This window comes from Oreochromis niloticus, linkage group LG13 (assembly GCF_001858045.2).
Source record: "Oreochromis niloticus isolate F11D_XX linkage group LG13, O_niloticus_UMD_NMBU, whole genome shotgun sequence".
NCBI lineage: Eukaryota > Metazoa > Chordata > Actinopteri > Cichliformes > Cichlidae > Oreochromis > Oreochromis niloticus.
The window spans coordinates 12,658,791-12,686,380 of NC_031978.2; the positions used below are offsets into that span (position 1 = coordinate 12,658,791).

A 27,590-nucleotide genomic window follows, 5' to 3' on the forward strand; every position below is an offset into this window, starting at 1 on the left:
ATATATATATATATTTTTTTTTTTTTTTTTTTTTTACATTATTCTTTGCATTAAATAAACTGTCAAAGATTCAAATTATGTTTTAGCAAATAGAGGTCAGCAATATGCTGTATGTATGCACATCATTGTATCCCAAGGTGAGGTCTGATGGTCACGACTACACAAAAAAAAAAAAAAAAAAAAAAAAAAGATGAATTGATGTTTCAGACTCACAGCATGGTTTGGTGGTCTCCAGTACGTCTGAGTGGCCTTATCATATTGGTGTTGCATACGTTTGTCCACCTGTCTGTCGCTCTGTCTTAGTGAAGACGGAGCCCTCTGGTGGTGGCACTGACACTTGACCTGCTGGCCTGTAGCAGACTGAGGGAAAGGCAGGAAGAAGGGAGCAAAGGAAGGAAGGACAAGAAAGGGTTTTAACTCTGGTGACTTCTTTTCAAGCCTCTGCTCTCACGCTCTTTAAAAGCTTGCCACTTTATACGCACTCAAATAAAAGTACTCAGAGAGAAAACTGAATAGGCCTTAATGTACTGAAAGCAAGTTCACTTTTACTACAACACCCACTGTGCACTTGGATTCAGCTCACTTCAACTTTTAAATGATAACTTGGTTGAACTTAAAAGAAAACATCTCACTAGAAAGTTAATTGAAGCTTTAAGAAAAAAAAAATAAGTGAGACTTTTTTTCCACTGGGATGAATCACAAACATTTGGCATCACCAGTCAAAAACCTAACTGATGTGCTGCCACACATAACAAAAAGCTAAATATATCAGATGTAATCACTTGAGTGAACAGAAAAAAGCGTCTTCAGCAAGGGTTCATTTTTAAATTGATAAATGTAATGTATTGTTTAAAAAAAAGAATATTTCTCATCCAAAGCAATAAAATTCTATCCACTTTTTTTTCCAGACGACTTGAATGTGCACGAAAACTGGGAGCCAGCAAATTATCACCCTGCTCTGATTAAAATTGATGCACATTAGGGAAAATCAAGTCCAGGTTGTAAATGGCTACAATTACCTTTACATAGTAATTTAAATATCCTGCAGTAAATTAAACTCGCTGACATTTACTTTAAGCGCATGTTCAGCCAATATTGCCTCCTTTTTTCATCAGTCAAAACCTTTCCTGACAAACCACTTTCCCTAACCTTCTTTTTAATTCAAATGATTAACTCAATCAATTATTGAATCAGAAGGTCAGACCAACTAATGATGTGCACTACATTAATTTTTTGTTTAAAAAAAAATAAAAACTTGAGCTAAATATCACATTTTTTCATATGTGGCTGAATAGCAAAGAAATTTTGGCTGTGAAAAGGCATGAAAGGATCTGACATGAATCGCAGGCGTTTGCCAGCCTTGGTAAAAACTTCAGTGCAGTGAGCATGAGCAGTCTACCTCAAGTGCAGCAGAAGAAGCCTTCAAAGCTGCATGCTGTCAAGCAACACTGGGAAATCAGTTTTTTATCTTTGATAGTTCCACTTTCCTCTCTCCTATTATTTCATTTTCACTCCCATTTTCTCCTCTTAGCCTTCAATGTACACAAACACACACATAGACACACGGTATACAGCAACAGACCGTCTCCCAGCCACACACAGCTCCTCTATTGTTTTCTCATTACTGCACTATGTTCAATTTACTCATTTTTTCCACACGTCCGTTTCTCAGCACTTTCTAATGCTTTACCTCCCTTAACTTTACTTGAATCTTTACCAACTTTAATATTACCCCCTACCCAATTTCAAGGACATAAAGCAGGTCCAGTTTACTCTTTAACTCTAGTTCCAATATGAACCAAATGACCTGCACATAAATGTTACATTTTCACCAAACACACTTGACAGAAGAAAACTTCCAAAACTTTAGTGTTTCTTTGTTTTTGGTTTCATCATTTAGTCTTTTACTGCGAGGACATTCTTCTGACATTCTTCTAACAGCTGCACACAAAATGCTTGAGTACAGTCGGAGGAGTAAATGTTGCTGTTTCCGTTTTTATTTTCTTTCTGCCGTTGTCCAACACTTTCACTCCTTCAGCTTCTACACTCATTAAAGCCAAAGATCTGAAAACATGCCCCAGCTTTTTCTTACTGCCTCTGCCTGTTGAGGCTAAGGGTGCAACAATATCGTTCTGACTGAAGAACCTGTGGGTGGATGCTTATTCTAATTGGAAGAATGCTATGCAGTGGCAAGGCAGGAGGACAGACCTTGCTTTGACATTTTGGTATTTCTTGATATGGCAGGGATTTGAATAATGTCAGCTAGGCATACTGTTGTTTGGCTAACAAGGGAGCCTGGTCAGGACACTAATGAATGTTAGAGTGGAGATGGAGCCAGCTAAAGGCAAACAGAATGGAAGTTGTTGGCAGGCATGAGTAACACACTGGCGTGCATGTAGGAGTCCAGCAACATACCCGACTCCCACCTATGATGAAGGGTATTGCAGTACATCTTCTTTGATCACTTGAACACTAGAAAAGTGGGTCTATCAGACTTTTTAAACTACATATTTTTATCAATCCATCTGTCTTTTTAAACCTTCAATTGTTAGATCTGATAGAGAAGAATAAGGCAGTAGCAATGGCCGGACATGCCTAACTATCGCAGATCAGTAAAGAGATCTGGTGTCACAGGGGTGATCTCTCAGAGAGAAAACACTTCGAGCGCTACATGAATGCAACACGCAAACATGAGCCTTGAAGCCATTTCAGCTCTGCCTGTAAATCACAGAGGATCTTGTAAAACCTAGATCTCATCAAACTGAAGAAGAGCCTGTATTGATCTTCTGTATGTTATACTTGCATTTACAGTTTATGAGCATTCACACCTGACTTTATTATTTCTTTCCTCTTTCTTTTTTATTTTATTGACATTTTCCACTGTTTTTCAGACTAATTCATTGATACTTTGTGTCAAAATGTCTACTGTGTTTGCATCTTGCCAAAAGAGGATGTTATTTTTACTAAACCTGTGGTCATTCATTCATAAAAGCAATAAATATTTTCAGTGTTTTCTGTTTACCGTACTAAAACACATTTTAGTGTAAGGTTTTTCCTTTCCTTCCAGTTTACTAAATAGTTTTTTCACATATGGTTTTAGTTTTTAATTTAATTTTGTCAACTATAATAACTTTGATGCAGAACAATTCATGACACCTTTAAACACAATTCAACAGCAGATATCCCTCACATACTATGCTTGAAAAAAACAGCAACTATTCAGTGTAATTTCTCAGCTTTGAGGCAGGACGACTGAACGGTTACACTCCAAGTATATCTATTTGTGGCATAGATTCCCCTTTTCAGTTGTATAAGCCATGTTTACAACGACTCACAATCTGTTCCTGTTGATGTTGTTGTTGTAGTTCTTGACACTGCAGTGTGAGCTGAGCAATGATCTTGTCTCGACTCCTCAGTTCCTCTCTGAGCACCTGCACTTCCTTTACCAGCACCTCCAACTAAAAAACACACACACACAAACATATACATACACACACTTATTTAGGAACTAAAAAAAGCATGATAAAATGATAGATCAAGATATAGATATGTATCATATACCACATTTTCAGTCAATCTTCACTGTAAACTGCAGTCACAGTTTCTTACCTGTGTTGCAGAGGTACTGTCTTCAGATTCCACAGGAACATCTGCTGGAGCGTCTGTATCCTCAAGCTGGAGACAAACAAACACGCATTCACAAGAGAGGGCACGCACACAGACAGAGAGTACACAGTGAGTTGAATCAATGGCAATTGCCTACAGCATGCCTCAGGAGCAATATTTCGCTATGGTGGAATAATTTTACTCTTTAGCACATATACTCCACTGACCCTGAACTGTCAGCCACAAGTGTTAGATACCAGAGGCAGAGTTTGTTTTTGAACTAAAGACATTTATTTTATATCCAAAAATGTCCTTGTATCAGTGGCTACTTGTGTGTTCAACTTTTCTATAAACTCCTACGACATTAATGTAATTATTATCCCAATTATTTAATCAGTGCCAGCCGCAGGTTTTTAGACACCAAGCATATGTACTTAAGTGGCTGGTATTTAATGTTTAATGAACATTTTGTCAACTAGCTTGGTAACAATTTTCACTTAAACGGTACATTCCACTTCGGCCTCATTAATGTTATATAGAATTATCCAATTATAATCTGCAGGTATAAAGAGAGTTGTGCTGGATTTTAGCCTTTGATTTAGGATTTAGCACAGCTGGAAGCTCATTCTACAGTTGGTTTGAGTTCAAGATCATATGAAAAAAACTGCACAATTAAGAACAAAGTTGCTAAAAAAAAATATCTTCCCTCTTGAGGCTATACAGCCCAAGTGTTTGACTAATTGCAGCGAGCACACGGAATAGATCTGAAGGAGACATTTGAATTAAACGTAAACATTACTTTTTATGCTGCTGAGGCTAAATTGAGTCGAGGCATTCGAGATAATTTTGTTTTACGGAGTGTGCAGTGTGAAGTGCCGGTGCCTCTGTGCATTTCTGCGATTGCCTAAAATTGGCTGTGTTTCAATAGAGAGCCGATTTTGTGTGTTCATCGTACATATAAGTGCACATTTCCTCGTTCAGTTTCTTCCATTTCCCTTTTCTTCATCCCAGTCACCCTATCTATTTCTTTCCTCTAAGTGGATTTCTTTGATTGACAGGGGTGCATCTATTAAGTAATCACCTTCACAGAGGCATATACTGTAAATACAAAAGGAAGCACAAGTGTACTGTTGCACACAAGCCTTTTGCGTCACACAACTTAATTCATTTTACTGAACTGAATTGCAACAATTGATGAGATGAGGCCCTATGTGAACAAAAACAAAACTGGACCAGTACATTAAAACAAATAGCAAAGTCTCGTCTTGTCTTTTATGATCTTGCTACAGTGCAACAGCTACTGAATTTATGTAATTAGACACAAAAAAAACCTAAAAATAGTGTGGAAACCTGTTAAGAAAATTAGCTCCTTTCAGTTTTATTAAGACCCACTTTTAGTCTGTTCAGTGATATAGTCTGCCCCCAGCATACTGAAGAAGATTACTAAAACTAAACCTACAGAAAACTAGTACAAATGTATAATTTATAGACAGAACTGCAGCCAAAACACCCTCATCCCCATGTTAAGCAGTGTTTACAAGCAGTGTGGATTATTAAGACCCAAAATAAAAGCCTGAGTCTACTGTTCATGTTAAGGAGTGCAAAGGTTTCTGTTATTGGACAAAGAATACTGGACAAATATGCAAGTAAGTGTATCGGTTTTTGTGTTTGCATCTGTGCAAATGTGGGTCGAACCTCTAGTAACGTTTTGAGCTTGAGCAGCTGGTTCTTGAGGAAGCTGCAGTCCTGAGTCATGTGCTCGAGTGCAAGTCCATCTAACATTGGCATGTAGCCATGCTCCCTGCCTTCCTTTCGGGCTGAGTTCTTTGAAGCTCTGAAACCATCATAATGTTGCAAGACGTGAGCCCTGAGGGGGGGAAAAAAAAAAACAAAGACAGAGAAACAGTGACATATTCATTGTATTCATATCTTTTTAATTTTGGCTTTTTACAAATTTAGACTCATGTTAAGGTTAGTTTATTTGTGCATAGTGGCTCAATAGTGTAGTGGTTTACACAACTGACTAAAACATGAAAGATTCCCAGTTTAAGGCCAGGTGGAGACTCAAAACCCTTGGGAAATGCATCATGTGTGAAGTAAAATACAGATTAAAAACTGTGATGTACATGGATGCTGGATGAACCAATAGCAACCATAATGAGTTTTGTTTGTTTTGGGGTTTTTTTAACATTTTTTATAACATTTCTTACTCTTTCAAACCTGACTGACCTGTTATCATTATGAAAGTGATCTGACCCACTCCAACGATGGTGTTTACGCCGCTGCCCCTGCCGATTGGCCCGCTCCGGGCGCTCAATGTGGGACATCCTATCAGTCTCTATATAGAGAGAATATAAACCAAAGTGAGATGTAGTAAAGTACATGTATGTATGTCTGGAAGAAGAGGACGTAGGTGATGGTTGGGGATTAAATATGACCTAAAATTTGTAAAGCAACTGTTTGAGATGTAGCCTAGATGTAGCTTAGCTTTAGAAAAATCACTTCTGGTGATATTGTAATGTTTGTGGGTGAATATGAGGCACAAAAATGCAAAGATACACATTTTAAAACAGCCCTAAGTTACACGCACACAAAACTCTAATGTATTTAGTCCCTGTCATATGTCTTGAAATGATTTTTCAAGTTGCAAGCAGTAATTTCACTAACTGTTACCTGAAGTCACTGAATATCATTGAGTTTCTATGCTCTCTGGTCACAAGATCGCTGCCAGGAGCTTCCTGTCTTGATGAGGGTTAATTCTAACCTTTACTCCAAGCTGAACCGATCCGTACTCTATCCTTAAAAAAGTGTTTACACGACAAACTAATCATTTAGTTTCGTGGGTTTGTCCTCTATTACTGAAACAAAGAAAAAGTACCAACAATGTAATACAAACATACACAAAAACACAATAGCACAATGCACTACTATGAATGCCCTGTGGTAAATTTCAAAAACTCCAAAACATCTGCATGAAAATGATGAGATTATCCATCTCATTCTCTCAACTGTTCCCACTATCAAATGCAAACAACTGCTCTCTCTCTCTCTCTCTCTTTTCCTCTCTCTCTCACACACACACACAAAGTGACAAGCCATTTCATTTTCAAGGAGGTAAAAGGACACAGTATTTGGCAATACTCAATAGCATATAGCTGTGAAATGAACCATGACTGCAACAAAATTGACAACTAACAGAGCGCAACCCCCAGGAAATCAAAAGGACCCTTGACTTTCTATATACCAGATGCTCTTTGGACTGAAGGAAAATGGGTAGAAAGAGATAAAGAAAAAGAGATTTAAACAAATATTGGCAGACCAAAAGATCCAATCTGAGGAATTCAGCAGTTGTGGTTAAAATACTTTACCCAGAGTGTCACCTCATAGCACAGGAGCAGACAGTCTGTCTCATACTGAGCTGCTACATTCCAGGAAAGTTAACCACGTACAGTGACTGCTTTTCAGCTCAGAAAAAACCTTCTAAGTAAAACAATCTGAATATGTTCCAAGTGTGGGGAAAAAAATCCGTAAATGTAGAGAAACTCAGATGAAGACTAGAGCAAAATAACTCCTTGTCCAGTCAGCTGGTGAACTGTTAAAAGGCCAGAGAAAAAGTCAACCGAGCTCCCCTCCTGCCTGGCCCAGTCTTTGTTGACAGCCTTGTTTTTCTGGGAACTCCCTAGGAACTGAAGCTGGGGAGAGAGGACTGTGGTGGTGGTGGTGGTAAGAGAGCAGATGAGGTGACTGGTTCGTGTCCAAGCTAGGAAGTCACCAGCTGAGACAGGCAAAAGAGGAAAACTGTGGCCCCTCTTTTTTGTCAAGTGACCTGACAGCTGGATGAAAAGATTTTGTGAGGCCTCCTCTATCCTCCACTTGTTTTTTTAAGTCCTCTTCTCCCCTTTTGCTCTTCCTGTTTTGAGCCGGGGTGTCTTTAGCAGTAACACCCATCCATATCCCACATCTCTCGGCCTGCCCTGTGGGCTGGGTCAAACTGGAATCCTCAGCCTGTCTTGCTTTCACTCTGCCTCACATGACACTAACTCTACCCATGACATACTGAGCTATAAATATGGCTGCTACCCGAAAAGGATTAGGAAGCGATGACATTCCAGTTCACATTCCTCTAGACTGTCTCTGTGTCCCTCTCTCAAAAACAAGGAGATCCACTGTTTACAGACAATATATACTTTAATGCAAATTTCCTAGGTATGCCAAGTATGCAATAAATTCTACCTTCATGAAATTTCTAACAGTCTGTTTCTGTTCTAGTTTTTTTTTTTACTTGGAAGCACAGATTTAAATCAAAAGTAGTTTTTGTTGCAGTAGTTTGCATGTCCACAGGAAAACATGCACACAAAATCTACATTGCATTTTATGAGGCTGAAGGGAGTGTTGTTTGCACAGACTGAATAAGCTTGTCAGAGGTATCATGCATTAAACCCATTAGCCTTGAATTCTACTTTGATAAGAATGGTTTTAAGATTGACAAGGGGGGGGGGATCACTCGCTCGAGTTCAATAGATTTAATGACATGAGAGGTCAGTCTCAACCCTTCTCTCTCCTTGTGACAAACATTATCTGAAGAATCCAGTAATAATACTGTCAACACTATTATGATGTGGTAATGATGTGACCTGATTACCTTTAACACCTACATAGAAGCTATTTTACTCAATCTTAATGAATCTGGAGTTTGATTAAATTTGCAAAGTGAAAATGATTAGAGAAAACAGCCAAGACTCCACAGATAAAGGATCAAGGCAGAGGTGGGTGACGTGCTGTCTGAATATAAAACCATTAAACTAATCATGTAAAACCATACTGATGCTGTCAAGGGAAACATATGTACAGGTAGGTCTTGCTAAGCCTGTATATCTACTTAGATTGTGTCTGTACCATATGCACACGTACCAAGTACGTGTGCATCTGTTCATCCGTCATAAACACAGCCAAACAGCTGGCTGAAAACTTCTAAAAGTAGCTCTTATCCAAAGCCAGTTTTATGTCAGACATGGAGCTGAAATTAATAACTTCATCAATCAAACATTAAAAGAGTACACCACATTACAGACAACCCTGTATCCATTAAAAGAGTTTGCTGGATGTTTCTGAGGCAAATCTTCACCCAAGGATACAATTTGTTCAAGCCATTATATGCCACATAATGAGACTACTAGAAATAGAAAGTTCTGGCCTTGGCAATGGTTTAATTTACAGTTTTGATCAGAAAAGCTTTGCTGGAAGTATCTGCTTATAAATAAAAGAAACGGTTCTAGCCAATAAAGCTGCAGCAATTTCCATGGCCGCAAAATAACCTTACAAATCTGAATAAGATAACTGCATGTCTATGTGTGTATGTCTGCAAGTACGCATGTGTTCTGACCATGCAAGCCATCCTCTGGGAGGTCCACATCCAGCATGAGGTCATCATCATCCAATTCTCCTGTTGCCAGAGGGTCCAGGTTGTTAAGGATGTCCTGAGAATCACAAAAATAACCACAAAAATTATAGATAACAAAAGCATTAAATAGCATCACAGTTATATTACTTATATAGGAGGGCATTAAAGTTATTATATCAATTTGCTTCTGGGAAAAGTCATTTTTTTGGAGCAAGACCGGCTATAAAACCAGGGAGAGAAAAACCAGGGCTGAGATGCAGTTTTTGCCTGTGGTTAATACATCCTTGCAAGCATATTTTTTTGTGTGTGTAACATGATTTTGAAATGGATGCAGCCTTTATTATTTCCAATCTATTTTCATTGGCCAATTAATTCATTTACTAGAAAAACCAGTTTATGCAGCACTATCAATTACCTTGTCTTTGATACCGTTTCAAATGATCGTCTTACTCCAGTGCCACAACAGAAAGAAGATGATCTTATTCCATACATCAAGACAAAGAAACAAGAACAGCTTTCAGAAAAATATTGCCCGTTTATGAATGATAATTCAGAAAGCTTTGAAATTTCAACAAAAACACTTCACACAACAGCCTCAAAATATGCAGCTATTCTGATTGCCGTGCAGCTGTCTACCAAATAATTCAAAGCACACCCAAAAGCAAAGGAAAGAATCAATAGTTCAAAGCTTTATTTTTCTAAAGCAATTTTGTGCCTTACGAAGCTAAATTGACGGGGCTTTGACTAGAAGACAGAAGCATAAAATTACTCATTATTGAATATCTCGTGAGTTGCGCGATAACTGCCTTGTACACAGTGTTTCAGACTTAATGAAGAAGAAATGAATGAAGGAAATAGAATAAACAAAACATAGTTTTGCATTCTTCCAAACGGTATCAACCAAAACGTGGGTGGAATCTTTGTTGTTTGAAGAGTCTGTATACAAATCAACCTGTCACTTTTGTTTTTTCTTTTATCATTTCTCGCTTCCTTTTTCTCTGATTTTTGACTTCCTTCTCTACCCCAGCCTGTTGCTATCTTTTCTCTAACCTTGTAACTCCCATCCAGTGAATATAAGTTTTAACACTAAAGGTAGAGATAAGAGAAAATGTTTTGGGGGGGGAATCAGCCACCTCTAAATTTGCACAGTTAGAAATGTATATTAGCATCATAACTGTGACCCAGCACTGAGGTAAACATAGATCCTTCTTTGCATCAAGGCATTTTAACTCTTTAGCTATTTGATAGTTTCTCCATGTGTGCGCACAAATCTGTGTGCGTCTTGAAACAACTCAAAACATCTATAAAACAGTCACATAGCAGAGAGAGTAAAACAGCAGCAGCTGAGCTTGTTCAGCTGGAGTACTGGTGTGCAGTATGAGGGATTTGACAAAATGCACAGCTTTGTACAAAAATTACACAGGAAGCACAAGTTTTTTATGAAGGATGTTGTTAAAATGCATTCAGTATAGACACCTGAAGCTTTGTGCGATATTATGCACATTGCAGAATCACCTGTCATGACACGATTATCAAGGTAAATGAAATGTAAAATTATCATCCACTGAGCAATATAAAATTTTCCCTGTATCTTTCATCACTTTCTTCTTTTTTTCTAAAGAAAATCATTTGGTTTTATCAATATACTCTACTAACATCAGCAACATATTATGGATCGGTGTTTTCTAAAAGGACACTTTGTCACGTCAAGATGAGGAGCAAGGGATTGAACCACCAAACTGCTTCAGCACCTGTACTACAGAAATTCCCTTTTATTGACTGTCCTCAAATTAGAGTTTGCACTTCCAGGGGAAATTTCAATTCACACTGGCAGGACCCAACAGCTTAGAGCAGTGAAAAATTCAGGATAATCTCCCAGGAGGCAGGTGGGTGTGCACCCATGTCAGCAGTAGATTGGATTAAGTTATATGTACACTAAAGTCCTCAAGTCCACTAAAGTAGTCATTTATGATGGCAATCCATCTCTGGCACAGATTTGGCCCCAAGTTATTTACTTAAAACACGGACATAAAGAAGAAGCTTTCACTGTTTTCTGTGTATTAAGGATATCTTGTTGAATGCAATAACCCCTGTGCTCTAGCCAACTACTGTATCATAGTGTTAGGTTAGGTTGAGTATGAGTTTTTAAAACAAATTTGATCATGATGACTCTTAAAAAGTGTTTTCTTTAATAATGAATATGAAAGTTGCATGATTTCGGAACCTGCATACTAAACTGTAAAATCAATCCCTGCTTACATATAGAAAGTAGCTTTGAACCTAATGTAGTGTTGTTCACAAAAGGGATAACTATTTGACTTGTAGCACATGAATTTGACAATTTATACAATTAGATGTAGGGCTGTTCGATATAACGATATATATCGGATGACGATAGAAAAACGTCTATCGTTTCATTTTACGCTATCGTTTGTTTCGTGGTGTCGCAAAATAAACTGTTTACGGCAATATTTTTTCATTATTTTGATGGTCACTGTAGTGGCTATATTAATTTCCTAAAGTTCTCTCTTTCTCTTATATTTAATATAACCACACTACAGACGGACAAGCGCTTGTTCCCTTTCAGTCGATTCACTCGGGTACAACACATAAGTATGGGATATCGCGCCCTGGCGTGTCCTGGCTGAAGAAACCTTTATTCACACCTTTAAGGCAGATGACGTGTGATGACACGCGCACGGCCCCGCCTGCACATATAGCCGCTGTCATCACAGTCATCCCTCAGTTCTTACGCTCTTCACCTCGCTGAGAACACCTCTGCTGAGTTGGGCTAGCTAGCTGCTGCTAGTTAGCTCCGTTGTCTGCCGACTTGAATTTAGCTTAACTGCCCCTGTTGGTGTTAGCCTCCACCGCGCAGTTGGTGTGTAGGCTGCCCGCGGAGCGCTAATTTCAAGTTTTTCATGTGCAGCGTTTCGCTTTGCGTTTTGGAATGGACTCCAAACCGAAGCGAGCAAAGCAGAAATCTTCTGTTCGCCCGTGTCCTCAGGGATGCGGTTTCTCTTTGCACGACAGCGACCAGCACGATGCCTGCCCTGTCTGCCTGGGGATCATCCATGCTAGGAGAGCGTTGACGGAGCCCGAAGCCTGTGCGTTTTGTCGCCAGCTCCGGCGCTCGACCCTGGAAAGACGGGTGACGTTTGTGGAAAAAGTGCTGGGACGCTCGGCTGTCGCACGGTATGACCCTCTGCTTTCTGAGTCTGGAGCCCCGGCTTCGTCCGAGTCCGAAGACGAGGATTTTCCGGTCGATGTCCCCGCAATTAGCTGGGCTGACCACATGGAATATGTTGACGGGTTAGCCGATGACAAGCCGGAACCATACAGGAGCGCTGACGGGCTTCAGCCTGGGTTGAAGCCCGCCAGCGCTCCCCAGGAAGACGATGACGTGCTGGACATCGGCCTGGACATCCATGGTTTGTCGGAGGATGAGCAGGAGAGCTCATTGTCGGGCCAATGTGCCGCCGCTGCTGCGCCGGTCGGCCACGATGACACCTCTCTTTTCTCCCTGTTTCGCCGAGCTGCTGAGAAGCTGCAGGTGGACTGGCCCTCTCCTCCGGGCTCCCACCGGAGCCTGCAACGGCCAAAAACTGCCTTCCCATGTTCCCAGACTTTCTCTGTGAGCTAACAGCATCATGGGACAAACCTCTGTCTACCCGCGTCACTGTGCCCGGCTATGGACAGTACATGGAATTGGACGGCGCCGAGGGGGCTGGCTTAGCTAACCCACCCCCTATGGAGCCGTCTCTGGCTGCTTATCTGGCCCTGTCCAATAACCATGGTGTCGGCGGCCCCGCAACTCTGCCGTCCAAGCACTGCAGATTCTCTGCTTCGCAGCTGGAGAAGATTTATCGGGCTCAGGCCGGCACTGCTCGCGCCAGGAGCTCCGTCACCATGCTCCAGACGTACCAGGCAATGTGCCTGGCGGAGCTCGGATCGCTGGTTCCTGATAACAGCCCGCTGGCACCTCTTCTTAACGAGGTCAGAGTCGCTACAGATTACATCCTCCGTGCGTCTCGCTGTGCAGCGCTCTCCCTGGGCAGAGGGATGGCTTCGACAGTAGTGGCGCAGAGGCACCTGTGGCTGACCCTCTCTGACGTCCCGGATAGGGACAGAGCTATATATCTGGACGCACCAGTGTCTGCGGCTGGGTTATTCGGACATTCGATCTGAGGAAGAAGCAGACGGAAGCTCTGCGCGACATCATCCCCAGACGTCAGCCCAAGCCCAAGCCCGCAGCTAGCTCTCACAGGCCTGCCGCTCCTCTGCCGAGTGGCAAGAGACCGGCGCCCACTGCTGAAGTGGGTGTGCCGCCAGTGAGAGCACATCCTCCGGCCCGAGCTCCACGCCAGTCGGCCTGGAGCAAAGGCCCACCCTCGGGCCCCCGGCGGGACCCGACGAGGAAGAAGCCTCAGCCCTCCTAGCTGTGGTTTCGAGTGGAGAAGGGGTCCAGCAGCAGGGAGACGCTGCTTTTACCCCTCTGTTGCCGCACAAGAGGTGCCGCTTAAGTTCTGTTCAGGTTGTCAGCCCCAGAAGGCGCTGCACTTTCCTAACACTGTCTCCCAAGCACAAAACCCCTGCACACAAAATGCCTCAGGTAACTCCCTGTTCAGGTGTGTTAAATGTTCAGGTGACCACATCGAGTGTTCCCGCTGTTTTTCATTGTTGTGCCCCAGAAAAGGTGCCTCCAACAAAATGTATGAATGTACATGTTTCCATGTTACAATCAATAAAGAGTGTTGTTTATTCTCAAACAATCACAAATGCTCATCCTGCAGGCAGAATGAGCCAGGTCAGGCAGGTGATGCAGTCCCCTGCAGACACACTGGGGGGTGACAACGCCCCGCCGACGGTGCTGCAGGTCAGCCGGCTGGCTGCTCACTTCCCTCAGTGGCGCGCTTGCGCCCCCTCTCCGTGGGTGCTGCGAACCGTTGCCATGGGTTACCGGTTGCAGTTCCGGGTCAAGCCGCCTCGTTTCCAAAGAGTCGTAAACACGACTGTCAACACCGAGGCGGCCATGATACTCAGAGAGGAAATAAAGGCGCTATTGCAGAAAAGAGCAATACAAGTGGTCCCCGCTTCGGAGACAGACAAAGGTTGGTACAGCCGCTATTTTGTTGTTCCGAAAAAAGGGTTAGGGCTTCGTCCCATCCTCGACCTGCGAGTCTTGAACACGTATCTACGAACGTACAGGTTCAAGATGCTAACACTCAGACAGCTCTTGAATGCAGTCGGCCCGGGAGATTGGTTTGCAACAATCAATCTAACAGATGCTTATTTTCATGTGGCTATACACCCGAAACACAGGCAGTTTCTGAGGTTTGCATTCGAGGGCGTAGCCTATGAATACCTAGTGCTGCCGTTCGGGCTGTCGCTCGCTCCTCGCACCTTTACGAAATGTGCCGAGGCAGCGCTAGCGCCCCTCAGAGAGAGAGGCATCCGCATCTTAGCCTACCTAGACGACTGGGCTCTCGTAGCTTGCTCCAGAGAGCAGGCGGAGACACAGCTGTCGCTGGTTCTGTCACACATTCAGACACTGGGGTTCTCTGTGAACTTTCAAAAGAGCTCGCTCATCCCGAGTCAGCAGATTTCTTTCCTCGGTTTGGAAATATGCTCGCTTTCCAGCCGCGCACGTTTGTCGGAGCACAGAGTGGCCGCGTTTCATCGCTTCCTCGCTCAGTTTCAGCTGGGACGCAGACTGCGTTTCCAGACGATATTAAGCTTGTTGGGCATGATGGCGTCTATGATCGCCGTAGTGCCACTTGGACTGTTAAAAATGAGAGCGTTTCAACGCTGGACTCTCTCTCACCGTTCGTGTGCATCGCGTCACCTCCGGAGGAGGCTGCCGGTAACCGCGTCTTGCATGCTAGCTCTCCGTCCTTGGAGGGAGCCCAGGCTGCTGCATCAGGGCTCTCGGATTGGGAGGGTGTTGTTTCGCAAGGTGGTGTCCACAGATGCTTCCCTAAGACGATGGGGAGCGCTGTGCGAGGGTGCATCAGTGAGAGGGATCTGGTCCGCAGCCCAGCGCCAGCTGCACATCAACCACTTAGAGCTGTTAGCAGTGTTCTTAGCTCTAAAGCATTTCCATCCAGTCCTGGAGGGCCAGCATGTCTTAGTCAGGACGGACAATTCAACAGTGGTGTCTTACATAAACAGGCAGGGAGGAACACGCTCTCTTCCCCTGTTGAAGCTGTCTCGCTCGCTGCTGTTATGGTGCAGTGTTCATTTTCTGTCTCTAAGAGCCACCCATGTCCCGGGCCACCTGAACCTGGGGCCGGACCTTCTCTCCAGGGGGGGTCCTCTGGTGAGAGAATGGAGGTTACACCCTTTAATAGTGGCTCAGATTTGGGATCTATTTGGCAAGGCGCAAATAGATCTTTTTGCTTCCAGGGTAAATACTCACTGCCCCCTGTTCTTCTCCATAATTGACCACGATGCACCCTTGGGCTTGGACGCGCTAGCGCGCCAATGGCCAGACGTGCTACTGTATGCATTTCCCCCAGTGGAAATGAGATCTCCAGTTCCAGAGCGAGTGCGTCAGCATTCCCTCTCTCTGATTCTAGTGGCCCACAGGGTCATGGTATGCAGAGATATTCAGCCTGCTAGCAGCGAGTCCTTGGCAGCTTCCTCTCCGCAGGGATCTCCTCTCTCAGGCGGGAGGAGAAGTGTTTCATCCGCGCCCAGATCTATGGCGCCTTCATGCTTACCTGCTGAGAGGCTAAATTTGATTGCTAAGGGTTTTCCACCTAGTGTGATAGCGACAATTCAGAGCGCTAGGGCCTCATCTACTAGAGGTTTGTACACTTACAAATGGCGAGCCTTCGAGCAATGGTGCCAGGACCGCCACACTCTCCCATTTCAGTGCTCTATTGTGGATGTTTTGACATTCCTGCAGGAGCTGCTGGATAAGGGCCTTTCATTTTCGACAATTAAGGTTTATTTAGCAGCTATATCTGCTTGTCATATTGGCTTTGACGGGGTGACACCAGGTGCACATCCCCTCGCCATACGTTTTCTGAAAGGAGTTCGCTGGCTGAGGCCCGTGCTTAAGTCCAATGTCCCTGCTTGGGACTTGTCTTTGGTGCTGGAGGCCCTTTGTAGCCCCCTGTTTGAACCCATTGAGTCTGTGAATATGAAATTTCTTTCATATAAGACTGCATTACTTCTCGCTTTGGCTTCGGCAAAGCGAGTGGGTGACCTTCATGCGCTGTCTGTGCATCCCTCCTGCACACAGTTCTCTTCTGATGGCCACAAGGTTGTATTGCGTCCAAATGCTGCCTATTTTCCCAAGATCATGCCTGCATCTTATAGCTCAATGGAGTTTGAGTTGCTGAGCTTTTGCTCCCCTCCTTTTGCATATGAGGAGCAGAGGAGGATGCATTCTCTTTGTCCAGTGCGTGTGCTACGCACCTACATTGAGCGCACTCAGAATGTGCGTTTATGTGACCAGCTGTTTGTCTGCTTCGCTAATCCAAATAGAGGTAGAGCTCTGTCTAAACAGAGGCTGTCCCACTGGATTATAGACGCTATCTCACTGGCTTACGGCACCATAGGTCTTGCTTTGCCCCACGGGGTGAGAGCTCATTCCACCAGGGGGATGGCAACCTCATGGGCTCTTTTTAAAGGGGTGCCTGTAGCTGATATTTGTGCGGCAGCTAGTTGGGCATCACCGCACACTTTTGTGCAGTTTTATCGGTTGGACGTTACAGCCCCTTCGGTGGCTCATGCTGTCCTTTCTGCTGGGTCTACCACTCACTAAGGATGTGGTGGTCCGATTCCGGTTCGGTGGCTGCTCTGCGGGGCGTGTATATATGTCCCATACTTATGTGTTGTACCGAGTGAATCGACTGAAAGGGAACGAATAGTTATGTCTATAACTTCTGTTCCCTGAAGGAGAGGAACGAGGTACAACACAAGGTGGCCCCACTGAGCAGTTGGCTCGGTGAAGAGCGGCTATCGAACTGAGGGATGACTGTGATGACAGCGGCTATATGTGCAGGCGGGGCCGTCCGCGTGTCATCACACGTCATCTGCCTTAAAGGCGTGAATAAAGGTTTCTTCAGCCAGGACACGCGAGGGCGTGATATCCCATACTTATGTGTTGTACCTCATTCCTCTCCTTCAGGGAACAGAAGTTATAGACATAACTATTCGTTTTTTATGCGTTGTCGTTAGCAACAACGACGGTAACACCACCTCGTGTCCGCTTGTTTATTTTCCACATAAACCTTTCACAATAAAGCTCAAGATCCTGTTGAGACTTTTCAAAATAAACAATCACGTGAAAGATGCAGAGTATTTACGGATGAGAAGCAAAAAAGAGCCGTCAGGTGCTAAAAAAAAAAAATAAACCTTAGACTCAAACGTTAGAACAGGCTTTTCCCCGCAGCACGCTGTGTAATAAATACTCACAAAGAAAACAGCAGCCGTTACAACCTATGTCTAAAAATGTATCGTTTCATGCATCAGTTAAAACACTCGACTCCAGGTACGCGACGCCCAGCTGGAAACACGTCACGCAAGTCGAGCTGCCCAACATTCACAGAATTTACAGAAAATGTTACATTTTTGTGATTTATATCGTTATCGGACGATAGATGTCTTAATATCGGGATATGAGATTTTGGTCATATCGCACAGCCCTAATTAGATGTGCACATTTTTAACACCAAGTGTTTTTGTCTCCTGCAATACAAACTCTGTAGGATGAGCAGCTCTAGGAACAATAAAAAGCCTCGGGTAGTTCTGCCAGCTTAATCTGCTTCATGGCGCTCTGCTTGCACAATGACATCAGCTGGATCTTCGAACAAACTTCCCTGGCTCAAACACTGATTAAAACAGTCAGAGTCACTGAAAAAGGTCGAATGCTAAACTTCTTTCTCTCAGTTTGAGAGTTATTCCTAAAAAAAATAAAAATAAAAAAATACAAGACTGCCAGCATGAAGACTTGGAAAAACTCAATGAAAGTTCATGGTAGAAAACTTCATTGTAACCATTGTTTCCCTAAAGTGTGGCTTTTCATGGTCTGCATGTAAATTAGCCTCATGGCACACAGTGAGCTAAAAACCACAAACTACAGATCTGGAGAACGTTCATCTTTGTTTTAACATTTTAAAAAGACAAACTTCAGGGCAAAATAAAAGTTTAAAACCAACAGTTGCCAGGGTGAAGTTGTAGACTGACATTTTTTGTGGGGGGTTTTACCTCTTTCAATCCATATAAAGTGAACTGCAATCCTGTGAGGAAATCTTACATTGCTTACTTTGTCAGGGTAGCCAAAACAGATCTTTACTTTTGTACCTCACAAAATAGCATCTGAAGAAAAACACTGTGTAATCGCAGCTTAAGTGTCAATGCAGTGCTGTTTCTTAAAAATGGGCTGGCACTGCATGGGCACCTATTGTTGTGTGTGTGTGTGTGTGTGTGTGTGTGTGTGTGTGTGTGTGTGTGTGTGTGTGTGTGTGTGTGTGTGTGAGTGTGTGAGAGAGGGAGAGAGAGAGACAGACAGTCATTGTATATCATTGTAGTCCATTCACCCAAATACTCTGCAGCTTTTGAACACTCACAAATACGTTTTCTGAATAGAACCACCGCAGGATGACTGAAATGGGGGATAATTCCCGTTTGTACTCCAAGTCTTCTTGGCTTAAACAGGAATGGTTAGGCATATCCTGTGAGTGGTTAATATCCAATATATTCAGGAGTAAAATTCAAAGAATAACAACAAATCCTGGGTTCAGAGAGAAAAATACATGTCATCATCGACTCTCAGTTAAAATAAAAAATATATATTATTTTTAAATTACTGGTCGAGCTTTTGTTCAAACCAACATCCTGTCTAATAACGGAATTCCAATATACGGCAAAGTAGGTATGCGACATGTTTAATTACAACTAAAGCATTTACACCTAAACTCCTAAATAAAAGCTGGTATTAAAAGCTCAAGATGACTCTGAGCAGACACAAAACTTGTACCTTATAGCAACTAGAAATATCATATTAAGAGTTTCTTTGGCACAACCTTGATATAAATTAGTCTGTTGCTGTGAATGTGCCTTTATAGCATAAAAATAATTTAATGAATCACTTTTTATATTCTACTTTTTTTCCCTTAATGTTCCAGAAATTTACAGATAATAACACTGATCATTTGAAGATGTCTTCCATTCATTGTGACCCTAATATACGGTCAGGATTTTTACTATTATATATAATAATGAGCTTCTTATCTTCCTACATAAAATCTTATCTACATATATAGATCATTTGCATTCATCAAAGAAACAATGACATTGCTAAAAGTGGCAATATTCTTCATGTAATTATTTTCCTCTTCAATTATATTATGCACTGGAAAGCAGAAACAGAGGCATTGTGGTGGGAATATACTGACTGGCATTGTTTAATGAGTTATAGCAGCTGCAAAACAGAGTAAAACAGACTTGGAGAAAACTTGAATCAGCAGTATGTCTTTCCAAGATTTATCTTTCCTCCCCCATTTCATTTGGTGCACAGTGTTGACAAAATAACAGTGCTGTACATAGTCTATAAACTGTAGTCACAGACACTCGTATAAAAACGATCTTGGTCACAAATAAACAGTATGATTAACAAAAACAGGCTGTATCAATGCAGCAGTTCTTTAATACTTGTGAAAGTAAGACTAGACTATATTTGATTCTCATGTTTACGTGCCATTTCATACTTTGCAGTTTTAAATAATGATCACGGTTTTACATGTACTTTAAACAGGTATTTTACTTTAAAAACATGTGCAATCAAAAACATTCAGTGAATCACATATCCTTTGGTTTGGACTATGAGAATACTTACTAAAAGCATCACCCTCCTCAAACTAAAACATCTTCCTCCCTCCTTACAGTCCAGCTAAAAGGGTCTAAACCCTAGCAGCTACACTGTAAGGCAGTCCACTTAGGGAAATGCAAACATCACAGTGAAAGCAATCTAATACTGGGATTGCTTAATGATATTAAGCAGGGAATTATTTAAAAATCTACTCACCTTTTATAGCACTCACTTATTAGTTTCTTGTTATAATTAAAACAAAGTATGTGCCCAAGCGAAGAAAAATTACCTGACATAGTTTTTCCATACCTTTGTTTGCTAATTTCCTTTGCTAAAAATTACTGAAATTTAATTATCTGCAATCCCAATAAGCTAGGTCAAATATATTGGTAAAATCTTCACACATGCACTCCTTGGACTGCAAGCAATAAAGCCTGCTAGTTAAATTTAAAGTCCATAAATTGATCACACTTAATCAACCCAATTTTGTCACTATAATTGATTTTGCAGTTATCTTGGCAATCTGCTATGTTATTGGCTTTGTCCTTCCAAACAGGGCCCTAATAAGCAGCAGTTTAATTCTTTTTAACAGGTGGGGGTATAGCTGGGAATCCAAAGTGTTTATAAAAACATTGTGGTAATGATCTATGGTAAACAAAATTGGTCTCAACTGTGGGTATGAAGCATGATCATGATTGATAATTATAGATCACATGATGTCATTTGACCACTGTCTTCATAAGGTAGAACTGTGTGTGTATCTGTGCAACGATACCTAAACAAAGGACTGAATGCACCAAAAGAGATGTACACAAAAACCACTATTTACCTTAAAGCGCTGCAGCTGTCGGTCTAAAAATCAAGACAAACAAAAGCAAGTGAGCTATAAGCCTCATTAAAACAACAGCATAGCTGGGGCTCTGGCACCATGTTCCATAAATGGCTGAGCAGTCTGCAGACAAAAGGCTTAAGCACCTCACTCATTTAAACACTAATGAATTGACCTGTCTCAACCTGGCTCCACAAAAGCCTAAAATTAGAGGCAAAATAAATAAATCAGGGATAAGAGGCGACTGTAATTCTGCAGCTTTGAGGAAGCCAAGGGAAAAACCAAAGGATTACTGAACAACCCTGAGTTTGGTAAGGAAACACACACAAAAGAGGGAGGGAATGAAGGAAAAAGGTAGAAAAAAAAAAAAGAACAGCTACCCAGGAGAAAAACGGATTAAAACATGCAGAATTATAAGCAAAAAAAGATAACACTGAAGCATATTTCATTCAAGGTTTCATACTGTGAAGGGAGATGCTGAGCTGTAATTCCAAGGAAGGGAAATATTTTCTTTTAAACGAGAGAAAGTTCAATGCTTATGGTTCAAGAAATCAACAGAACTAATTTCACTTCTCCATTTAAATGTGACCACAAAGTTCAGGTAAATAGGAATCAAATCAAAGCTCAAAAAAGCTCTGATGATAATGTCAAAGAACACAATCTAATAACCCTGCATTGCATGATGAAAAGGTTAATATGGACTGATTCGACTCTACAGTAATTTGCGAGGCAAAACAGCACAACAAAACCCAATGCCAAATGAAGAATTACACCTGACTGTTAAAACACATTATAATACAAATGCGCTTCACAGAAGTAAAATGTTTTTAGAGCCGTTACAATGCATATGGGTTGCTATTATTGTCCACAATAATATAAATAGTAGAACGCATCAATCAGCATGTGAATTTCATACTGTGTCAGCTTCAGCTTTGTCTTCACCCACTGCGTTTATGATCGGCTGTGAGCTGCTTTAAAACAAAAACAAAAAAAACAACCTTCAAATATTCAAGCAGTTTAAATATAAAATGTTCCCAGGTCTACTGGTGCTGTTGCATTCTATGAAACATTGAGCTGAGGGCTGGAATACATCGGCAGTAACTGTGAAAAGTGGCCCTCCATTTCACAATGCCAATTTTGTAAAGCTGGTACAGTACAGAGCTGCATGGTGCATCATGGGAATGTTATTATGAGCTCAGGTAGCCCACTCCTTGATTTTGCACAGAGGCATATGAATGCAGATAGGGCCACATATAGCCAGAAAAATACTGGCACACACAAACCAGTAGCACTTACAAGCGCACCCACATCGTGTTGTCTAAAGAATGCACAGTGCCTCCAAGTGGATTGAGCATGGCACTGCAGGGCAGTGCAGCGCAGCAATACCGGCAGGAAAGCAAACATCATGTTCCAGATGCATAAATGCTATTGTGTAAGCATCAGTTGGACACTAGTTTTTACCTTTTGTTCTTAACTATGAGAGAATGTTTTTAAATACACCACATAAATTGGGCACAAGTACCCCACCTTTCTTTATTTTTCCAGCATTGAATTCAAGAGAGTTTGTTGAGAAGCTGTGAAGTCAAACTCCCGCAGCATTTAACTCAATTACCCCTTAAATAAACACAGGGTCTCAAAAGGTATTACACAACACATTGATTAAGCAGGACACTAATCTACCAATCCATTTGGTGACATCCACTGTTTTGTGACAGGATTATTTTTGCTGCCTTTCTTCTACTTATTACAAAAAAATATTTACTCGGTGAACAAGGGGAGAATGATTAATGACAGACACAAACAGATGGAAAGGAAATGGTAGAAAAAGGAGTGGGTTAGAGAAAGATAACTGCATCCAGTTACAGTAAATGGGCTCATTTCCTCTAATCAAATAGCTCAGTTAAATATCTCAAAGGCAGATTCCCCATAGAGTTAATTTTCACACACCAGCAGTCACCCACTAAGTTTCCCTCTCTCTCTTTCTTTTTGGTCCTACTTATTACCTTTTTTTTTTCTTTTTTTAACTGCATTTCTCTCATTCAAATCATACAACACGCAATATCACCACTGCCCTCTTCACTGACCACACTAGTTCTTCAAAAGAAATGAATACTGCATGAAGCAATTCCTCTACAAACGTCTGGGTTGTTGAGCTTTATTAAATACTCAGTGAAAGTCAATGCATCAGCATCGTAACATCTATCCAGTCTATCCAGTGTCCAGTCACATCCAGAGATGCATCATCTAGCAGTTCAATGACTGAATCAAAGTGGATTTTTATTTTACTCCATTAGTGTAAGATCTGATGACTTCTTGGCACAAACTCACTGTCATGTCCAAGAAACAAGTTTAAGATTATCTGAGTATAGAAAGTGTTTCTCCCCATGTCTACATGCCTAAATGTTATTGCCACATGACCCTTTATATGACTCGAGATTTTTTTAAAAATAACATATTAAATACTGAAACTTAAAATATGACTGCTTGAATAAAATGCTCCCTTCTTGTTTGAATATCATGCTAGGAACACATTTTTAAAAAGGTGTGACAGGAAAATAAAAAGTTGTTGAAATATGCTGTATCTAATAAGCCAGCAACAATAACAAACTACAATGGCAAATTTTTGGAATTTTACAGTGCTTTGCATGTGTCTTTAAAGTTTTTTTTTTGGGGGGGGGGGGGGGGGGGGGGCATTCATTTAAAAAGAAACAAAAAAATTAATCTTCTTAGTTTTAATATTTGTTGTCTATTTTTATTATTTTCAATTAAATATAAGACTTTGAAATTGTTGAAATTGAAATTGTGAAAGACAACACATTTTGTTTTTATTTATATTTCAGAGAATCCTTTGTTGTACTTGTGATATTTCTGAGTACTAATGAGCATATATCTTTTAAATAAAAAGGGCAGTAAACAGGTTGACGTGGACCACAAGATGACCAAATACACGTCATGCTCCGATATGCTGTCCATATTATAGATGGACTTTTATCGAATCCTTGCTTTTTCAAGAAGTCTCCATCATGATAACAGTTGAACTAATCTATTAGAGAAATGCACTCAAACACACTCATCTGCATACACAGATATACTGACTGACTCCTGATCACATACACATGTCTAATGCACATGTGCTTGTAATGATCACAGCACTGAACAAATACAGGCACATCCTGTACATACACAAAACCAGTAGTGCTTTTTTGCTTTTGTATTCACTCCTAATCCATTACTGTGAGATAAACACGTGGCACTTTCAGTGCCTTGAAGGTTGTGTCACATAATGAAAGTAGTAAACACACAAAGCGTATTATAAAATTTCTAATCCAGCTCATTTTAAGCTCTTTATGCATTCCTGAGATCAGGTGCTTGGGAACCAAAATATAGAGAATCAAAGCAAGGCCAGAAATTCTATTACAACACGGCTGGTGGGCAGGTTAGTTTTCCTTTGAGACAGAACGAAGCCTTGGCATGAGACGGGCAGAGAGAGCTGACTGAAAACTAGAAAATTTTGATTTTTTTTTCTTACAGACTTTGTTCTGGCCATTTAATGTATAAATATAAAAAGAAGAACTATTTGAAAGTGAAACCGACTACTGAACTTTGGCACCATGAAGGCAGCATAATCTACAAGTAGGGCATAAAGTATATACAGTGTATTTTTAGACAAGACAGAACTAAACGTAGACTTGGCTCTTTAAATTAACACTACATTCATTACATTGGGTATATTTTAGCCTTCCATTTCTTGGTCGAGAAAATCAAAAGTCCTTTGAGCTCAGCCAGATGCTTGAACTCTTGTCTGCAGAAGCCATAGAAATGTTAACAGACCATTTGTTTAATGTGTAGCAGGTCATGCTTAAAGGCTCAAAACCTTTACATTTCCTTCAACTCTCTCCTTCTTACTTGGAAAAAATCCAGTTCTCAGTCACACAAGCCTATTCTTTGCCAACTTTCAATCAGCTAAAGCAGCAGCTCTAAGTGTTCTCCGAGGTTTTTAGCCCGAGTAACCACATAATCGCTAAAGGGTTTTGGCTGCTCTCCACCTCTTTCATTTTCTAAAAAATGCTACTGAGCTATCTGCCAGTTGACTTAAAGGCAAGGAGGGGAAGATTGGCAAAAGAAGAACGCTTACTTTTAACACAGATAATTGATTAATTATTCTTCAGAAATATGGATATCAAACTATTTCTTAATTTACTGTTAATTAGTTGCTTAAAATAATTAAAATTTCATATTTTTTAAATCACAATCAGAGTAGAGTCAACTGAAAAAACTAATTGTGGGGTTATTACATTTTTATGTAAAAACTAGTTAAAGGTGAAACGGGGACTTACTATGCTGTTCAGCTCTGAGTCATCATAGCTGTCTAACCGGTGAGCTGCAGGCCCCCCAAGGGGCTCAAGCCCCTCTTCATCCCACATGTAGGTTCCACCGGAGCTGTTGGAGGGTGACAGCTCCACAGATGAAATCTGGGGGGCATCAGTCTGCTCTGGAGATAGCATCAGTGATCCTTGGGACTCCTGCATAGGACTTTCTTCCTTATGACCTGCAACCGCATAGACAAAAGACTGAACAAACACCACAAAGGATAGCACTGTGTCTATTTGAATCTGCTTTCCAAAGGGTGAATTTTACCAGTCAGATCCACAGACTCCCAGTCACTGGTCTCATTTAGGAGGCTGTCTAGCTGGGCATCACTGGCAGCTTTTCTATTGTCAGGCAGGTCCCCATCACTGAAAACATCTCCCACACTGTCGAAGTCATCTAGAAACTCCTCACTGTTGTCACCTCTCTCTAGAGATGAAGCAGAAGATAAGGACATGTCTTCCAGGGTCTCGGCTGCTGTTTGGTCAGCTTCACTGTGCCCAAGAGCACCACTTCCTCCTCCTTTTCCTTCTGCATTCCCAGAGCTTCTGTCACTTTCACTTTGAGAATCTACTTTTTCAGCCTTGTAGGTTGATTCATTCTCCAGTAGACCTACACAATCAGAGGCAGTTGAAGAGCTGATATCCTCCTTAATGTTACCTGCTAAAAGAGACTTCTGCTGTTTAGCCTGCCCAGTTCGGGGAAATTTGTAGCACAGTGACCCCCCACTGCTTGCCATTGACTTGGTCAACACACTACTGGGGAGCAGAGGCTTCCTTAAAGTACGAGGAGTAGTTGGTATTGTAGTGATCAAAGGGCCAGGCAGAGAGGACGCAACTGAAGAAGTTTTGTTGTACTGAAGTCCTCCAACCCCACCTAAACCACCTGAACCTCCAGGGCTGCCATGCAGTCCTAAACCCACTCTTCCATTACTCAGTTGAGGGGGTTTGATAAAAGTACTCCGAGGAGGCCGCAGCTGAGTGTTGGCCAGAGGCTTGGCTAGTTCCACAGCCCGATTAAAAGAGAAAGACCGTATCATAGGCTCACTAGTGGGCGAGGGAATCTGTTTAAAGTGAGTGAAACTATTTGAACGAACCATGTTGTCCAGTGCTACAATCTTCAGGCTCTCACTGGACTGAGACAGGCTGTCTTGAGAGTTGCTTCTGGTAGAGCTAGAGCCTAACCTTGGTCGCACAAGCCGAGACTCCAACCCTGTCTGAGTAGGAATGCTTGCACTATTACTACCTGTTTTAGAACTTCCATTCATGGGGCTCTGCCCTAACTTGGTCCCAACTTTGGGAGTCATCTTTGAGGATTGCTTTTGAATAGCCTTTGGGCTTGAGACAGCCACCATCAAAGAGCCTGATCTGCGCATCTTAGGTGTTGCTGGAGAGCCATTCTTTACTTCCTTGATCACAGAGGGAAGCTGTGTCTGAGCCTTGTCTTCACTTTCATCCTCAGGGGCAGTGGGAATGGATGGACTAGAGGGGTTTACCCCCTCATCTCTCTTCAATTTTAGGGAAAAGGGTGACGCTTGGATCACACCATTTGGGCGTGTTGCTGATGGAGCAACCTTGCCATCTTGAGTAGGGGTGGCTGGATGTGCAGAACCATTAGAAACAGCACTGGTGCCACTAGTTGAGGAGCGTCCACCGAACTTAGGCAGTCTGGATACCATGGCAGACCTGATGGGTGCGTTTTCTTCCATTAGATGCCAACCAAGGCATGGAGCGGCATGGAATTTTGCACAGCTGAGAAAAAAGAAAATTGACATAAAAATAGAATAACATGTGATTAGAGTGTCCATAACTTTACTTAGTGATACAGTATCACACGGTAAAACATTTGAATTAATCACTAGTCTTTTAATAATTCTTATTTTTATATCCATCCTGCTGTCTAAATGTCTAAACAAACTGTCTAAATAAAAGAAAAACAAATCACACACCTCCCCCGCAATTCTTTTTATCTGTCATTCAAAAAAAACAACTTTTATTTTTTAAAATAATGTCAGAAACCGGTATCAGTGAACTCTTGGTTATTTATATGTTAATTTGACTTTCATGTGTTTTTCTTGTCATCAACACAACCTGCAGTGGATCTGTGATGTTCAGTGTAATAACCTATGCAACTGAAAACCATGTTGCACTATCTAACAGATCCGTATAGTCACTAATTGTTTTGATACTTTTCTAATGCTTATCACACTTGGAGTTTTTATTATAACAGAGCATCTTTTCCTCTGAGTGACACCAAAGCCTACTAATGAAAGCCCAACCCAGAAAGCAGAATGCCAAACGCAGTTAAGATACTGCAACTAGCAAATGCACTCAGATGCACAAGCACACACATGCAATTGCGTGTTCTCATCAGCAATGCTATTATAATTATCTTGTAATTATCCAGTAATAGTGCTAAAGATATTCCTTTCCACCTGTCGCAACGGTTGCAATCTTCTTTTCATAGACTGTTTACTGTGAGTGGAATTAATCTGACACGCATGGGGACCTGAAACTTTGTCACGCCAAGTTTGTCTTGGTGTGTGCATGCAGACCCATGAGAAA

The 27,590-nt window shown here is 41.6% G+C and overlaps 1 protein-coding gene across 5 annotated transcripts in view; it reads right to left on the reverse strand.

Annotated features, from left to right (window-relative positions):
• ccser2a (coiled-coil serine-rich protein 2a) overlaps positions 1-27,590 on the reverse strand; it is a 56,964-nt gene that overhangs the window by 16,544 nt on the left and 12,830 nt on the right. For all 5 annotated transcript variants that reach the window (XM_005474288.4, XM_025897386.1, XM_005474289.4 and 2 more), the window contains 8 exons: positions 25,297-26,777; positions 24,996-25,207; positions 8,990-9,083; positions 5,836-5,944; positions 5,302-5,473; positions 3,610-3,675; positions 3,336-3,458; positions 214-360 (listed from right to left, as the gene is read on the reverse strand). In XM_005474288.4, coding sequence (XP_005474345.1) covers positions 214-360; positions 3,336-3,458; positions 3,610-3,675; positions 5,302-5,473; positions 5,836-5,944; positions 8,990-9,083; positions 24,996-25,207; positions 25,297-26,734 — 2,361 coding nt within the window. In that variant the 5' untranslated portion in view covers positions 26,735-26,777. The remainder of the gene's footprint in view (positions 1-213; positions 361-3,335; positions 3,459-3,609; positions 3,676-5,301; positions 5,474-5,835; positions 5,945-8,989; positions 9,084-24,995; positions 25,208-25,296; positions 26,778-27,590) is intronic.